Source organism: Thermothielavioides terrestris, chromosome 2 (genome assembly GCF_000226115.1).
Source record: "Thermothielavioides terrestris NRRL 8126 chromosome 2, complete sequence".
NCBI lineage: Eukaryota > Fungi > Ascomycota > Sordariomycetes > Sordariales > Chaetomiaceae > Thermothielavioides > Thermothielavioides terrestris.
In genome coordinates, this window is record NC_016458.1 from 1,620,730 (window position 1) to 1,637,264 (window position 16,535).

General features: G+C 59.8%; 7 protein-coding genes across 7 annotated transcripts; 2 read left to right on the plus strand and 5 right to left on the minus strand.

Moving 5' to 3' along the window:
• Nucleotides 1-157: 157 nt before the first annotated feature.
• Nucleotides 158-940, plus strand: THITE_26762 (uncharacterized protein; the record flags this gene model as incomplete). The annotated part of the gene is made up of 2 exons (XM_003651551.1): nucleotides 158-308; nucleotides 450-940. Coding segments are annotated over 2 exons (642 nt in total), but the record flags the coding sequence as incomplete, so codon positions are not given.
• A 274-nt stretch (nucleotides 941-1,214) lies between these two features.
• THITE_2086750 (uncharacterized protein) lies at nucleotides 1,215-1,755 on the minus strand (the record flags this gene model as incomplete). The annotated part of the gene is made up of 3 exons (XM_003651552.1): nucleotides 1,215-1,416; nucleotides 1,531-1,553; nucleotides 1,648-1,755. 3 exons carry the CDS (start codon nucleotides 1,753-1,755, stop codon nucleotides 1,215-1,217), a joined length of 333 nt encoding a protein of 110 aa, XP_003651600.1.
• A 979-nt stretch (nucleotides 1,756-2,734) lies between these two features.
• THITE_2112102 (uncharacterized protein) lies at nucleotides 2,735-3,175 on the plus strand. The gene has a single exon (XM_003651553.1). It carries the CDS (start codon nucleotides 2,908-2,910, stop codon nucleotides 3,136-3,138), a length of 231 nt encoding a protein of 76 aa, XP_003651601.1. The 5' UTR covers nucleotides 2,735-2,907; the 3' UTR covers nucleotides 3,139-3,175.
• Nucleotides 3,176-3,212: 37 nt separating this feature from the next.
• THITE_2076488 (uncharacterized protein) lies at nucleotides 3,213-7,979 on the minus strand (the record flags this gene model as incomplete). Its single annotated transcript, XM_003651554.1, has 5 exons — nucleotides 3,213-3,788; nucleotides 3,894-5,558; nucleotides 5,682-6,459; nucleotides 6,550-7,270; nucleotides 7,331-7,979. The coding sequence occupies 5 exons, from the start codon at nucleotides 7,977-7,979 to the stop codon at nucleotides 3,213-3,215; spliced, it is 4,389 nt and encodes a 1,462-aa protein (XP_003651602.1).
• Nucleotides 7,980-8,901: 922 nt separating this feature from the next.
• THITE_2112104 (uncharacterized protein) lies at nucleotides 8,902-10,110 on the minus strand. The gene is given in 6 exon segments (XM_003651555.1): nucleotides 8,902-9,443; nucleotides 9,457-9,618; nucleotides 9,637-9,718; nucleotides 9,749-9,884; nucleotides 10,023-10,024; nucleotides 10,035-10,110. 3 exon segments carry the CDS (start codon nucleotides 9,816-9,818, stop codon nucleotides 9,492-9,494), a joined length of 279 nt encoding a protein of 92 aa, XP_003651603.1. The 5' UTR covers nucleotides 9,819-9,884; nucleotides 10,023-10,024; nucleotides 10,035-10,110; the 3' UTR covers nucleotides 8,902-9,443; nucleotides 9,457-9,491.
• Nucleotides 10,111-10,814: 704 nt separating this feature from the next.
• THITE_2112107 (uncharacterized protein) lies at nucleotides 10,815-11,269 on the minus strand (the record flags this gene model as incomplete). The annotated part of the gene is made up of 2 exons (XM_003651556.1): nucleotides 10,815-11,007; nucleotides 11,103-11,269. Coding segments are annotated over 2 exons (360 nt in total), but the record flags the coding sequence as incomplete, so codon positions are not given.
• Nucleotides 11,270-13,678: 2,409 nt separating this feature from the next.
• Nucleotides 13,679-15,411, minus strand: THITE_2064866 (uncharacterized protein; the record flags this gene model as incomplete). Its single annotated transcript, XM_003651557.1, has 2 exons — nucleotides 13,679-15,109; nucleotides 15,193-15,411. Coding segments are annotated over 2 exons (1,650 nt in total), but the record flags the coding sequence as incomplete, so codon positions are not given.
• Between the last annotated feature and the right edge of the window lie 1,124 nt (nucleotides 15,412-16,535).

Below are 16,535 nucleotides of genomic sequence, written 5' to 3' on the forward strand. Positions count from 1 at the left end.
GGTGAGATGTGTTGGGTATTTAGTGCAGTCACACTTCCGTACTTGATTTCCTCCTCACTCTCACTCACATCTCCTCAGTAACGTTAACTGACTGCCGACCTCCCCTTCATCCCGTCCGCAACCACAGCCGGTCCACGCCATGGCCACCCCGACCCACGCCGCAACGGCGCTCTCCCTCCCCGGCGCGCGCGGGCCGCCGCTGCCGACGCCCAGCCATGGGCCGGGCGGGACCTTCAGCATCACCTGCGCCGCGCGCATCGCCGCGACGCCCGACGCCTGCCTCGACGTGATCGTGAGCGCATCCGAGTGTGCGGCATTCTATTTTCTATTTTTCCACCGACCCCTTCCTCCCATCGCCCTATCGCAACCTGCTCCACCATCCTACCCAAAAGAAATAACCCCAACGCATCCAGCCCACTACTACGAACTCACTTAACACAGCTATCCAGACCCCAAGTGGAACCGCTTCATCCGCAAATGCGTCATCGACAGCGCCGCCGCCGACAGCGCAAAGCTGCGCCTGCACACGCCCTTCACCTTCCACGTGTGGCTGGACCCGTCGGCGCCGGACGGCGCCCCGGCGAGCGCGACCTCGGCGCTGGAGGTCAGCGCGCTGGAGCGCATCGACGACGACGGCGCGGCGTCCCCGCCGCCGGGCTTCCCGTCGCTGCCGCGGGCCCGCGCGCCGCTGGCCGAGACGCGCCGGGGCTGGCGCATCGCCTGGCGCCCGCGCTCCAGCTGGCGCAATGCGCCCCTGTGGCTGCTCCGCTCCGAGCGCGTGCAGGAGCTCGTCGAGGTCGACGGCGGCAGGGCGACCCAGTATTACTGCTGGGAGACCTTCTACGGCCCGCTGGCCCCCCTGGTGCGGCGCCTCACCGGGCGGCAGGTCGAGCGCGGGTTTGATGCCTGGATGGAGGGGTTGAGGGGGATGGTGGAGGGCGCAGGGGAGGGGGCGGGCGCGGGCGCGGGCGCGGGCGCGACGACGGCTTAGGTGAGGAGTCAGCAGCAAGAGGAGGGGTTGACGGTGGTGTAATCCGTTCAGTGTGTCTTATTGTCCTTTTTTAGGAGGAGCGGGGGGAGATGTTATGTTGATGGTTCCCCCCTGCTACTCGCAAGTACCTATGTTATGTCCGACGCGAGCAGCCAAGGATGTCAACACTCCATCGAACGGCGAAATGAGTTCTCCTTCAACCGAACCCCCCGTCCCATCGCCCTCAATTCGTCACATCCGTCTCCCCCTCCAACACGACCACCAGCGGCGGCTCCGCAACCAGCCCCTTGGCCACCTCCTGAAGCGCTTTGTGCGCAGGGCACTCCTCGTACTCCTCCATGTCGGCCCTGCTGCCAAACGACATGATCGCGGCCACCGTGTAGCCCTTGGAGCGCGGGTCGTCCGTGGCTTTGGCGACGTCGAGCCTGGTTTGGGACGGTCAGCTCGAGGTCTGTCGCTGCTGCTGCTGCTTACTGCGGCTGCTGCTGGTGGCCCAGGCCCATCAGGGAGCATTGCAGAAGACATCCAAAGAGACGCACAGCAAGATGGAACGTTTTTTCTCCTGCTAAAGAGGACGCTGGTCAGTTTTTCTGTCTTCCGGGGAGCGGGTGGGCGTCCGTCAGCGAGAACGGACGGCTAAGGGGCAAAAAACAAACCTCCAGCAGCTCCTTCTTCATCGTGCGGTACGCCTTGACCAGCTTCAGCTGCTTGTCCTCGTCTGGAACCTTGAACAGCGTGATGCGGCGGACGGTAGTGGAAGTCATCTTGGATCTCTGTCACTTCTCGACGACGGCAGGAGTCTTGTTTCTCAATGGCAGAGCAGAGGACGTAAATTAAGTCAGGCTCGGGATTTGAAGCAGAAGTAGCTGAACGGAACTGACTTTGAGGAACAACGAGAGCAGAAGTCGGATCCCTTATCCCTCAATAAGAAGGAGCCATGTCTCTCCATACGCCTTCCCTTCCAACCCCTAAGTCCGCACTGCGCAGTGCTTGTGCGAGGGCTTACGACACTGTCCACGCACATCTGTACACAAACCGGCAGGCAGGGCCCGGATCGACAGAACTTGCAGCTGCCCACGACGGCAATGGGACCTTCCGGGTCCCGCTGCTTCCTGACGCAGAACAACGGACTGCGTCATTTCATGGCCCTGGTGTTGAACGGACGGACGGCAGCAGCAGCAGCAGCAGCAAAGCTGGACCCGGGGTGAGAAACATCCCCAGAGAGTTGTGTAAGTTCCATACAAAGACGACACCGTTATCTCAACCTCCGCGTTGTGCTGTGTATGATCTGCATACAGGATCAAGCAAGCCAACTGTTCACTGTCACAGTTAGAGTAGAGGTCGACAACACCGGTTCATAGTGAGCGTCGTGGGCACGCGCACGCGAGAGAGAGACATCGTGTCGCGGCATCCCCCACTCGCGCCCGCCCCCGACACGGAGCATGAAGGCGAGCCAGTTACACGGCAGCGTCCATCGATGGATAGCTGACGACCCCGGATCCGCGTGCCAGACAGGCACTAAGCTTGCGTAAACCCGTTCCGGGCGCCGGTTGCTCAAAGAGCATCCGTAAGACCAATGGATGTTTCAGACTTGCATACGCTTCCGAATGGACAAATTCTGGAATGTTTGGGGGAACCAACCCCTTAGTTTTGAACCGCCCGCCCTATCACACGAAAACACATGCCCGTGCAACACACAGCAGAGCGTATCCGCAGATCTCTCCCTAGGCCGTCCTCAAAGATGAAACTGAGATTCCACTGGTGAACTCAACGGTAGGCTCACACAACAAGAAAAAGCGAGAGTGAAAAAAGCAAAAGGGTATCCGCGGTCCCCGTATATGCCACAGATAACCCGTATATCCCACAGTCGAGTGATTGCGCGGTACAAAAGCAGCGCAATGCAATCCGGTAACAAAATGCCATACACTTCGCCGCCAACACCCCAAGTCATGCCCAGTGCCCAGTGCCCAGAGTCCAGTGCCCAGTGTGCCAATGAATGCAATGCAATGCGACCGCCCGAACCCCCCTTCCAGAACACCGCTGATGCAAATGCCAGTCCTGAACCCCCATCCATGGGCCAACCCCAACCCAGTCGGCCCTTCGACCTCAGCCCGACCTCGGCTTGGTCGGGCAGGCAAGCACCTTGAACGCCCAACCGCCATCAAACCTCTAGTTAGTTAATCAACCCCCCTTACTTTTTAGTTAGCTTGTCAGCTAAATATCACTCCCCGTTCTCCCCCTTCCCCTTCTCCTCTCCCTTTCCGTCCGCCTTCTGCTCTCCCTCTCCGTCAGATATCCCCTCTCCCTCTCCCACGCTACCAGCCTCCCCACCATCCAAGCCGGCATCCACCACCACCCGGCTCATGACAAGCCTCATGCGCTCTAGCAGCTCGGGCATGCGGTACGGCTTGACGAGCACGTCGTCGCAGCCGGCCTCCTTCGCCTCGCGGACCTGCTCCATGCGCGCGTTGGCGCTGACCGCGATGATAGGGATGCGCCCGCCGGCGATGCGGCCCGCCCGCTCGAGCTCGCGGATGTTGCGCGTGCATGTCAGCCCGTCCTGGATCGGCATCTCGATGTCCATGAGGATCATGGAGAGCGGGAAGGGGGCGGTGTGCTGATGTTGTTTTTCGTCTTCTTCTTGTTGTGGTTGTTGTGGTTGTTGGGTTGTGGTGGATGATGAGGAGGAGGAGGTGGAGGAGAGGGGGTTGGAGGAGGTGGAGGAGGATTGTGATGATGATGATGATGATGCAAAGGGCGCCGGGACGGGAAGGCGGTAGCGGTCTGTGCGGCGCAGCTTGTCGAGGCATTCGACGCCGTGGTTGGCCACGTCGACCGTGAAGCCCATGTTGAGGAGGCCGCGGCGCGTGATCTGCTGATTGATAAGGTTGTCCTCGACGACGAGCACGCCCTTGATCTGCGGCGCGGGCGGCGCCAGCGTCGGGCTGAGGCTGATGTTGATCTCGCTGCTCGGCGTGACGGCCGCCGTGGCGATAGGGCTGGCCCCCGAGCTGCTTCCCGCGCTCGTGGTGCCTTTGCCCGACTCGTTGTCAAGCGTGCTGTTGCTTCCAGCCCGCGTTTTGTGGCTGCCCCTCCGGCTCAGGCTGGGTCCCGCCCGTTGCATGGACAGTGCTGACTGCGCGCTGGCCCCGGCGGCCTCGGCTTCGCGGAAGGCCGCCTCGTTCGGCCGGTACGCCTCAATGTAAAACGCAAAGGTACTGCCGACGCCGGGCTGGCTGGCCACGCCGATCGAGCCGTTCTGCAGCTCGGTCAACCGGCGGCTGATGAACAGGCCCAGGCCGGAGCCGCCGTACTTGACGTGTGTGCGACTTGACGCCTGGACGAACCGCTGGAACAGGCTCTTCTTCTCCTCCTCTGTCAGGCCCTCGCCCGTATCTTCAACCTCGAATAACAGGAACACGGTGTCGGCGCGGTTGGAAGGGATCGTCTGCTCGACGGACTCGGGCGAGCGCGGAATAAACTGAACCTTGCTCGTGGCCTCGGTCGGCGGCACGAGGCTTGCACTGACGGCAACCGTCACGTTCCGCATCGGGCCGGTCTTGGTGAACTTGAGCGCGTTCGTGAGCAGGTTGATGAGCACCTGCTTCAGCCGCGAGGGGTCGAAGTCCAGAAACTTGATGTTGAGGTCGTGGTAGGACGAGTCAACTACCATGCTGAGGTTGATATCCACCCGCCGGGCCTCAACCTCGAACATCTTGAGCGCCTCCTTCACCATCTTGATAGGGTCGACCGTGACACGCGTGATCGACAGCAGGCTGGAGTCCAGCTTCGACATGGTCAGGATATCGTCCACGATCCGCTTCTGATGCTGCGCACAGCCCAGGATCGTTTCGGCGGTGTCGATGGCGTTTTCAACCAGCCCGCGCGCTTCGGCAAGCCACTCTTGGCTCGCATTTGCTCCTGAAGAGGACCCCGCGTCCCGCTTGTCAGCCCAATACGACACACCACCTCCCAGGAGCTGTTGGACACGTGAGAGAGTGGCCGTGATGGCATCGGCACAGTGAATGATGGCGCTCAGCGGATTCCGCATCTCGTGGGACGTCATGTCGATGAAGTTCTCCTGCTGGCGCTTGGACTCGATCGCTTCCTCTTTCCGTTCTTTCTCCCAGTCCAGCTGCCACTTCTGCAGGGAGACGTCGCTCAGGCAGCCGGTGAAGCTCTGCACAACGCCCTCGGTCGTCCTGACGGGCATCAGAGTCGCCTGCACCCACCTCGGCACGACAACCTTATGGCCCGGGCCGTCCTCGGGGGTCCAGGTGGTGTTGAGCCGGACCTCGACGTTCTGCACCTTGTCTTCCCGCACCATCTTCTCGAGCTTCTCGGTGAGCAGGGGCAGGTCCTCCTTGCAGACGCAGATCTCGAACGGCCTGAGGTCGACCTCGGCCGGGTCGACCTTTTCCAGCCCGCACATCTCAAAGAAGACCTTGTTGGCCCCAATCAGCCGCCCGTCGAGGTCCATGTCGTACATGCCGACCGTCGCAAACTCGGCCATTCGCTTGAGGTTCTCAGCCTGCTGCGCTCGCCGGACGGCCTCTTCCGCAGCGCGCTAGACCAGAGTCAATACCACAAAAAAAAAAAAAAAAAAAAAAAAAAAAAAAAAAAAAAAAAAAAAAAAAAAAAAAAAAAAAAAAAGTGGCAGTCGTGTATATTCAACTGAGAAGTTGCTTACCCGGTGCGCCGTCACGTCCGTCAGACAAGTTAAGACGCGGATGACGCTGCCATTGGCGTACTCGGCCCTCGCGGTGGCCAGCACATGGCGCTCCTTCGGGTTCTCCAGCGAGGACAGATCGAATCCTGCTTTCTCAAAGCTCGGCGAGGTGCGGGACAAGGGGCCGGACAGCACCGGACTGGCCGCATTGGCTTGGCGCTTCACGCGGAACTCGAACTCGACGTTGCCGGTCGTCTTGAGCTTCTCGTACTCGGCGATGAACTTCGGCCGATCCTCCTCCAAGACGCAGGCCAGGAATCCCTGGTTGGCGATGGGCCGGCCCGCGCCGGGATAGCCCGTGATCCTGTACCAGGCGTCGTTGGCGTACGTGATGTTGCCCTCGGGGTCGCCGAAGCACATGCCGACGGGGACGAACTCGGCAACGGTCTCGAACATCTGCATCGACTCGTTCGCCTCCTTGGTCTGCACCTCGAGCTTTTCCTTGAGCATGGCCTGGTCGACGGCGGCCTGCTCGGCGGCGTTGCGGCCCCTCTTGGCCTCTTCCTCGAGCAGCACAACCGAGGCCAGCGACGTGGCCAGCTTCTGGCTCAGCAGAGCAATGTACTGCCGGTAATCGTTGTCGTACGGCCGCCGGGGGTTGAGGCCGAGCAGCAGGAGTCCCATCGCGTCCTCCTCCTTGGTTGGCCGGATCGGGCAGATCACGGCAGCCCGGCAGCGGTCTCCTTCAAAGCCTCTCCACTGCAGCCCTTCGAGCAGCGACGGCGGCCAGGTGCCGTCACTGGTTTGGATCAGCGTAGGGTGCTCCGAAGCCAGCGCGGCCCTGAACGACGAGGATAGCGCCTCGTTACTGGTTCGCAGATTGAGCGACTCCGGGGCAATCGGGTGGTTTTCAGGAACGCCTAGTGTGCCCTGCAGGCGGCATATCTTGGCCGGACCGCCGGAGCTTGAGGGAGAAGCGGTGGCATCAGGATCGTCCTCGACCGAGTACATGATTGCCAAGGGGATGTCATAACGCGGCTCGACGGTGCCCAGCTGTTGGATCGCCATACCCCAGTAGCTGTGTACGTCCCTGGCGGTGACGAGCACTTCGCCGAGATCGATCAGCATCTTCATGCGGCGCTCCCACAGCCGCAGGCTTGTCGTCTCCGCCACGGGCTGCATGAAGCCAAGACAGACATTGTCCTCGACAATCGGTATTATGGACCATTTCAGATAGGTCTCCTCGAGCAAGGGCGGCCCGCCCTCCACCTCTGGCTCCCTCTCGACAAAAAATCTCCACTCGTCCTCCACGGGGCCTTTTTGATTGGGAGAGATGGCGCGCATTGTGTCCCTGAGGCGCTGGCCGGCTTCGGCCCAGGCTTCCTGAACGGGCATGCCAAGCATGACGGGGTGTTTGGAGCCGCAGAGCTTGCTGAAAGCCTCGTTGTAGATGGTGATGTACGACGGACCCCAGTAGATGGCGATGGGGCGGCTGTCGACGAGGATCTGGTTGACCGTCTCCTCCAGCTTCGGAAGCCAGCCACGCATGGGCCCGAGCGGCGTGGCGGCCCAGTCGACGCTGTTAATGTGGTCGAGAAAAGGACGTTGTTCTGGCCAGCGCTTAGCGGCGCTGTTGTCGTTCCAAAGTTTCGGCCGAACTGCGCACGTACCTGGAGTGGTGTCGGGCAATATCCAGCCCGGGTCGGAGATGGAGCGCCCGAGAGACTGGACAGCCCCTGCGCGGGACGGGGGTCGCTCCTTGGGGTTTGACGTCGGCGAGGAGCCCGGTGCGAGAGCCGGCCCGAACCTTACGCGGCGGTCGGGGTCGGACAGGGGCAGGGAGAGCGCCTGGTTCTCGACAGGGGCGGCCGCTGAATCTACTTCGACGGGCATGATGCGCCTTGGAGTGGAGCCGTTGCTGGGTTGCGGATCTGCTGCGCCGAGCCGCACCTTATACGGCGGTTGTGACGGCGGTTGTGACAAGGGGATTTGCTCGTTCGCGCCTATGACGACCATCTGTTCATGCACGACCGATTTGGTCCAGTAGATGTCTGAGTATGAGAAAGAGCATGCCGATCGGCCGCCCCTTTCCGTCGCTTCCGGGCCAGGCGAGCCCGAACTGGCCGTGATCCATTCCCACAGGGGCCGGCAGTCGTCGCCGTGGGAGGCAATCAGGTCAAGGAGGGCCGGGTACCTCGCGAAGGCGGGATTTGTGTAAACGACGGTGGGCGAGTGCGGGGCGAGCGCGACAATGAGCGACGGTCGGGGATCGGCCTCGAGCAGGTCGATGATGCTGGTGTCGAGAATCGAGGGGTGCATCTTCGTCTTCGGGTTGTTGTTTTCGCAGCCGTTTTTGTTTTGGCGATGATCAGCTCCGACAAGATGCGGGCTGAAGTCGGGTTGGCAGCGCAACCAGCAGGCGCATTACTGTAGTCGCTCTCTCCCACTTTTTCTTCTTTTCTCTCAAGAGAACGGCGCTGTGAACCCGCGCGCAGGGCGAGCACCCTTCTCGCCAGAATCGCACCAGACAGTTAGGCCGGGAGCGGTAACTGCTGTGTCGAAGTCGGGAGAAGTCGGTGTAGTTTTGCTGCTTGCGGAACGATGCATGGCCCGCCCGGCACCTGAGTAACGTCAACACTAATTATCGGTTGCGTGGTGATCTTGGCTGCTGTGGGTTGGGAACGGTGCCGGCAAAGGACGGAACTGAACAATAAGATAGCTCGCTGCACCCTCCACTCTTGTGTCGTGTAACTCGGGCATCGTTGGTGGTTGCCCCTCTCCTCTACTCCGAGCTCGCGAGTCAGCCCATGATTCTGCAGAAACCCCATCCTTGCTTGTCGGGTGGGTTTTATTGTGGGCCGGGGAAGCGGCGAATTCCCGATCTGGCAGTGGCACTTTTTGGATCTCCGGGGGGCATGCGCAGTGGAGCGCTCTGGGACCACCGCATCGACCATCTGCGACCTGGGCCCAAGTTCGACGAACATTCACAAACCACACAGTAATGAAGGTACCAGGTAATTAAGGTATTTGCCTAACCCAATTGCATCTATTCTTGCAGCTTTCTCTACTGTGCTAACCGGTGCTCTCAGGACACATTTCGCTCTGCCCCAGCTCTCCCTCGGCGGCCTCGGGTACTGTACCGTGAGTCCGGGGGTTTTGGAAGAAACGATCCGGATGGGGCAAATAATTTAGTGTAGTTCACTAACTACGGAATACTTGCCACCACGTCAGTTGAAGTCATTGTCGCTTGCAAGCACCAGGTTAAAGTGGGTCCAGAGGCCTGCAACACACCCCCAATTTGAACAACAGTAGCCAACAGTGGGCAACCATCGCCATCGATCTTGAAGCTGTAGATACTGCAAAAAAGGGCCCAAATGGCCATTTTCTGGTGTTTTCGAGTGCCTGTTGATGTTTTGATACTTCCTTTTTAGGCATCTCCTCTGTTGCATACGTCGGAGGCGCTACACGTACTGCGCGGGCGAGCAACGCCCACAACAACGCCCACAACAACGCCCACCACAACATAGGCATGGAACCGCTTGAATCACTGTATTGGGCGCGAATTCGAAGCTCTTGATGCATTTTGCAATATCCTGATGATGGCGTATTGTTTGGATACTTCCTTTTTTAGCGTTTCCTTCTTGTATCGCGGGCATCACTGGTACCGCGGCATTGTGGCTGTATCGCGGGCATCGCGGGCATCATGACTGTATCGCTGGCACCGCGGCATCATGGCTGTATCGCTGGCACCGCGGCATCATGGCTGTATCGCTGGCACCGCGGTATTGTGGCTGTGTCGCTGGCACTGCGGGCATCGCTGGCACCGCGGCATCATGGCTGTATCGCTGGCACCGCGGTATTGTGGCTGTATCGCTGGCACTGCGAGCATCGCGGGCACCGCGGCATTGTGGCTGTATCGCTGGCACCGTGGGTATCGCTGGCATCGCGGGCATCGCGGGCATCGCGGGCATCGCGGTATTGTGGCTGTATCGCTGGCACTGCGGGCATCGCTGGCACCGCGGCATCATGGCTGTATCGCTGGCACCGCGGCATCATGGCTGTATCGCTGGCACCGCGGCATCATGGCTGTATCGCTGGCACCGCGGTATTGTGGCTGTATCGCTGGCACTGCGGGCATCGCTGGCACCGCGGCATCATGGCTGTATCGCTGGCACCGCGGCATCATGGCTGTATCGCTGGCACCGTGGGTATCGCTGGCACCGCGGCATCATGGCTGTATCGCTGGCACCGTGGGTATCGCTGGCACCGCGGCATTGTGGCTGTATCGCTGGCACTGCGGGCATCGCTGGCACCGCGGCATTGTGGCTGTATCGCTGGCACTGCGGGCATCGCTGGCATCGCGGCATCATAGCTGTATCGCTGGCACCGCGGTATTGTGGCTGTATCGCTGGCACTGCGAGCATCGCGGGCATCGCGGGCATCGCGGGCACTGCAGTAGCGGTCGGGACGGCGTTCGGTACGGCGGTCGGTACGGCGGTCGGCACCCAGGATATTGAACAACGGTTCGGCACAACGGTCGGCACCCAGGATATTGAGCAACGGTTCGGTACGGCGGTCGGCACGGCGGTCGTTGCCCTGGATATTGAACGGCGGTCGGCATGGCGGTCGTCGCCCTGGATATTGAACGGCGGTCGGCACGGCGGTCGTTGCCCAGGATATTGAACGGCGGTCGGCATGGCGGTCGTCGCCCTGGATATTGAACGGCGGTCGGCATGGCGGTCGGCACAACGGTCAGCACCCAGGATATTGAACAACGGTTCGGTACAGCGGTCGGCACGGTGGTCGGCACGGCGGTTGGCACCCAGGATATCGAACGGTGGTCAGCACGGCGGTCGGCACGGCGGTTGGCACCCAGGATATTGAACGGCGGTCGGCACGGTGGTCGGCACGGCGGTCGGCACCCAGGATATCGAACGGTGGTCAGCACGGCGGTCGGCACGGCGGTCGGCACCCAGGATATTGAACGGCGGTCGGCACGGCGGTCGGCACCCAGGATATCGAACGGTGGTCGGCACGGCGGTCGGCACGGCGGTCGGCACCCAGGATATTGAACGGCGGTCGGCACGGTGGTCGGCACGGCGGTTGGCACCCAGGATATTGAACAGCGGTTCGGCACGGCGGTCTGCGCCCTGGTTATCGAACGGCGGTCGGTACGGCGGTTGGCACCCAGGATATTGAACGGCGGTCGGCACGGCGGTCGGCACCCAGGATATTGAACGGCGGTCGGTACGGCGGTTGGCACCCAGGATATTGAACGGCGGTCGGCACGGCGGTCGGCACACAGGATATTGAACGGCGGTCGGTACGGCAGTTGGCACCCAGGATGCTGAACAGCGGTCGGTACGGCAGTTGGCACCCAGGATGCTGAACAGCGGTTCGGCACAACGGTCTACGCCCTGGTTATTGAACAGCGGTCGGCACCGCGGTCTGCGCCCTGGATATCGAACGGCGGTCGGCACGGCGGTCGGTACGGCGGTCGGTACGGCGGTCGGTACGGCGGTCGGCCCAGCGGCCTGCGCCCTGGATATCGAACTGCGGTCGGCATAGCGGTCCGCATGGCGGTTCGGCACAGCGGTCGGCGCCCAGGATACTCAACAGCGGTTGCAGATATCGTAGTTAACCTGGCCATCGCAAGCACATCGTAGATATCGCAGGCATTGCAGTATGCAGGCGTTGCTCGCCTGCGTAAGGTGTTTTAGCGGGCCCGATATACGCAACAGAGGAGATGCCTAAAAAGGAAGTATCAAAACATCAACAAGCACTCGAAAACACCAGAAAATGGCTATTTGGGCCTTTTTTTGCAGTATCTACAGCTTCAAATTCGATGGCGATGGTTGCCCACTGTTGGCTACTGTTGGCTACTGTTGTTCAAATTGGGTGTGTGTTGCAGGCATCTGGACCCACTTTAACCTGGTGCTTGCAAACGACAACAGTGGAGCTCGCCACTCATTGAACGTTTCCAGCTCCTACGCTATGAAATTTACCTGCCCGGTTATCTATCGTCTGTGCAACATCAACCTGGAAAACCATCGGGGACGCCGACTCCCTTATCTGTATACTGTGACCCCAGTTGGGGACTCTTGCGCCAAATTTGCCTCGGACCGCTTTGCGTTGCACATGGTCTCGGTATTCCTTCCCTTCCCTTTTCTCTCTTCTCTCGGGCTGTTCCGAACTCAGCTAAGACGGCCCCTGAGCGGTTGCTTCGTATCCGCAAGGCAAAGTAAACAAAACGCCCCAGCCTGGTAGTTACAACCAACTCGGACATCCATGATCTCCTGAAATTGGAGGAGGTGATTATTTTACTCTGTGGTCCCTGGATGTTGTACTTCAATTGGTCCCCTTGAGCTCAAAACCGTTTGAGCTCCAGTTCGTTTCTGCATTGACACCATCAGTCACGAGCTTCGATCAGGAGGCTCTCAGTATCTCAATTCGTAATCCCCGTGAATTCAGGCTAGCTATCAATCTCTGCCTGCGCGCCAGACGTTGCTGCGACAGCCACTGCGTCTTAAATGCTGTGGCAGGTAGGTGGCAAACACAACAAGCCAGCCAGATTCCAAGCCCCAAATCTGGCCAAATACCTTGGTAAAATCAGCCCAAGCAAAGCAAGCAGCCCAAATCCCAATTGTAGTCCTACACACCAAACCTCCTTATCCCAGCCCCAAGGTAAGCCCGTTGCGCCGGAGACATCTCAATCAGTCTGTCAGTTCTCCCGTAGCACATCGCTCAAGTTCCAACCAAACGCCCAAAGTCTGGGGGGTCTACCACTTGATCCCTGAGCGGGCCCAGAAATCTTCCTCTTCGGCAATGTATGGCTGCTGGCCGCCGCCGGAATGACTGGTAGTGTCGCCGTCCCCAGGGGAGTAAACTGCGGCAACACTATCCGCGTCGGTGGCGACGTCAGGATCCCCCGAGCCCGAGGCGCCGGGTGAGCGCGCGAAGATCGGGTTCGAGATGGTGAACGGCGACGACGACAGCACCGGGGGAGTGCCTACTGGCGATTGGCTGGTGTTGACGTAGACGGAGCTGGTTCTTCTGTTCCAGATGGCCTTTGTGCCCGGGGCCATGGGCGTCTCAACAGTCACATTGGCTTGGCCAGTGTCCCGGCTAAAGTCGCTAGCAGAGCACGAGGCCTCTTCGGCTTGCTCTTGCATGATTATCTCGGAAGCCTTCCGAAGGACTCGGGCCAGATACAAGGCGACGTCGGCTTCCACCGGCTTGCTCTTCATTCCAGCCGTAATCGACTGGAGCAACTCCTCAGCTGGCCCCTGAGTAGGTGGCTGGCCGGCGTTTGTCGACTTGGAAGGACCGTCGTGAACACGCACACCTGTTCCGGTATGCGCACCTGGTTCATTGTTGCCGCCGAAGGCAAAAAGCGTGTCGGAGGATCCCTCTCCACGTGAAACGTGGTCATTGGCATGAAGCAAGATAGGGGCCTTGCTACCAGCGCGGCTGTCGGCGAAATTCTTGCCGCTGGGTCCTTCCGAAGGCTGACGGGCGATGTCGACGAGAGTGGGCTTGGGCTTCTCTTTCCCAAGAAGACTTCCGGCCGGAGGCCAGGATGCCTCAACGGCCCACTTGGGAGCGTCGCTGACCTCAGACTGCCACCCACAAATCTCGGTTTCGCCAGTGATTTGGTGCGCGTTTCCATGCTGTTTGTTGTTCATCGCAGGCCAGGTGTCGAAGGACTCGAGGAGGTCCTCCACCACGTGCTGCATGTCGCTCTGCGCAAGACTGCTCTCCGCCTCTGTAGACATGGCAGGACTGGTAATGAGGGCTGGCTGCGTTTCGTCAACCTTGGTACTGGCTGTCTTGTTCGCAAGGTTCAAGTCGAAGATGGGATCATCGTTCTGCGATGACCACGTTGCCGCCTGCGCACCCAAGGTGGCGGCTGGTCCCTGCGTGTTCTTCCAGATGATGCCAGGGTTTGCCGGCGCCGAGACGGCCTTTGTATCCATGACGGTACGCGAATCAGCTGCGCCCTGGTCGAGCCCTTCGTTCAGTCCAAGGGCAGCAATCCAGTTCCGACCAGCGCGATTGACGGCTTGATCATTCAGAAGCAAAGCCTTCTGGGTCTCGAAGACCTTGGCCATCAGGCTCGCCACATCCTTCGAGACAAACTTTCTAACGTCGTCGACGGAACCGTTCTTGAAATGCAAAGCAACAGCGGCCGAAAGCCATCGAGCCGCTCTCCAGAACCGCACGTTCTTGAATTCGTGGCGCTTCTCACTAGGAAGGAGCGCGACCTGACTGAAAAAGTCCCGCGCTTCGCCAAAGGCAGCCTGGAGCTTCTTGTAGTAGTCGTCATCAACGCCGTCAATTTTGTCGTTCCAGTAACGGCACGATTCTCCGTCGGGTACGGGAAGGTTGAATGCCTTGGCCACCATCTGAGCCAGGGCCATGGACGAGGACCGAAACTCAATCGCGTCCAACACTCGCATCACGTCGTCCTCCGAGAGCGTCAGCCTCTCCGCAAGGCTTTTCAAGAGCTCAGAGGTCGCCCCGTTGACCTGACGTGCCCAGTCGCCGGGGCAAGTATCAAGTTCAATGGCGGCAAGGTATCTCAGATGGAACAGCTGCGAGTCCCGGGTGCCGCCAAAGGCTTCTCCGAGACATTCGAACCGATGGGTATGGTCGATGACGGGACGCAGACCTCTCCAGCGACTCGCCCAAAAGGTCATGCCGCGACCCCGTCTGGGAGCGTAAGCAAGCCAAGAGTCGGAGAAGACTGAGGGATCCCGGGCGGCATCCGTATTGAGAATGAAGGCGTGGTCCCGAGCCGAGGTTGAGAATCGGTGCTCCAGAGATTCGTGAATCTGGCGATGCAGCCGGTGAAGGGAGTCAATCTGCTGTGCGGTCGGTCGCAACGGCATCGGATCATTGTATTTGACCTTTGCGCGCTCAGCCTCGGTCATTAGAGGGGAATCCCGCTCAGTAAAGGAGCTGATGAAGCGTTCCGCAAAGGCGCCACCGCAAGCCATTGCGATGATGCGCATCATGGTGTGGGAAGAATCGCATGTGGGCCGGCCCATGAACGACGGTCGGCACAGCCAGCCGCCGGTAAACGGGGACGGCGTGACGAGGATGACAGGAAGCTGAACGTCACTCGGAATGGCTTCGTCGATCGTCATGCGAAGTTGATCGCTTGTCAGATAAGTCTTCTCGCCACCGAGGTCAACGCAGATGTCTTGCTCCGGGGTAATAGGGGAGAAGACCAGGAGGACCAAGGTCGTTCTTCTCGAACACGCGACCCGAGCCGCCTCAGCGAGCCGGTCCAGGAAAGCAGTCAGAAAACCGTGGTTGCTGCCCGGGAGACTGATGACGTCCTTCTTTTGGGCACCAACGATGCTGTCGATTGTTCCATCGTTAATCATGTCGACGCCATCCACACTGGCCAGGAAGCTGGGAATGTCGATCGTGCTGAGCCACGTCTGTCCAGGTGCAATCGACGGTAAGCATAGGAAACCAACAGCTGATCCGGGGTGTCACTCACCTGCGCGGCCTTGGCGCCAACTCCGTGGAAGAGCAGCTTCCAGTGCAGGAAGTCGGCTACCATCCAGCCATATTTGTTCTGGTCGGCATTCTCGGTCGAGACGGCGCAAACGCCCAGGATCTCAGCATTGAAGGGAAAATCGGGGGGCGCATGGCAAACAATGGCCGCGTCGGACATGGCAGCCTGAAGCATGGCGAACTCCCGCGCGCCGCCTTCCCAGGCCGCCCGAGGGACCGCCATGATCGCTGGAGCGGGTGTCAGGCGGCGTTGATTTTTTTTGAATTAAGGACAGTCAGCGGTGAGACAACAGTTACGAACCTGAGGAAGAGCAGCTCAGTCGCAGGACGCAGGAGGGGATGTTGTCGGTTGGTTGACGATGCCGCGGTTGCAGTCGACCACGCGGTGGGATGCCGAGCAGGGAGGGAAGTGGAAAGAGGAAAACGCGTGGAAAGCGACCTGCGAGAAATAAAAACAACAGGTGGCAGGAGCAATCGACAATGCGGGAGGCCTGGAAGAACCGATTCTTCAAGGGTCCGCCGCCCATGTGACGGGGCCGTGAGGGAAAGAACAACCATCAGGGAAGATTCCGGAAGGATTCCGGGAAGGCCAGAGCCCTGTTGCGCCGGTCAATGCAAGCAGGAACACGGTACCTTAACCCGGTAGCAATGTAAGGCAGCGAGAAGAACCTAGAGTGTCCCGATCGATGCGTCCCTGGTAGTGACTCAAGGAGAGGGTGAAGTCCCCCACATTGTAGGAATACTGCTAACCAAGACCGTGACGTGAGTTCATATCAGAAGTGCAGTTCAAGTTGACAAACAAGCCCCTGAAGCTGGAGTAAACACTCCGAGATACGAGGAGCCATGTCATCTAAAGGAAGAGAGGCCTGAGGAGGTAGTACAAAGACCGAACATACCGCATAAGCAGCACCACCAGGACTCCGAGCGACAAAAGAAGACGACAGACCTAGCAGATGCCAAGCATACTTGACTTCGCTGAAGAAAGGCAAACCCTTACACGGGGTAGTGTACCTTTGAAAGGAGCCTCCTCTTTGCCAGTACAGGCAGCCGAACCGGGCGACCAACTCTGCAGCGACACGTCTTTAGCGAACCGCAACCCCTAACAGTAGGAACATAAGGTTCTTTCTTTAGGGAGGAGGGTGAAAGAGGCGAATGACACAGGAGGGACAGGAGGAGGAAGGCCGCCGTCCCACCGCATTGCGCCCCGGAAGCCTAAACAAAGGGACACTTGCGTCGTCGACATCTCTGTCAACGCCGAGGACGACGCCGAGAACGACGAGGAGGACAACGACGAGGAGAGGAGAGGACGCAGAACAAGACGAAGACAACTGCTTTGAGTTTCACTCA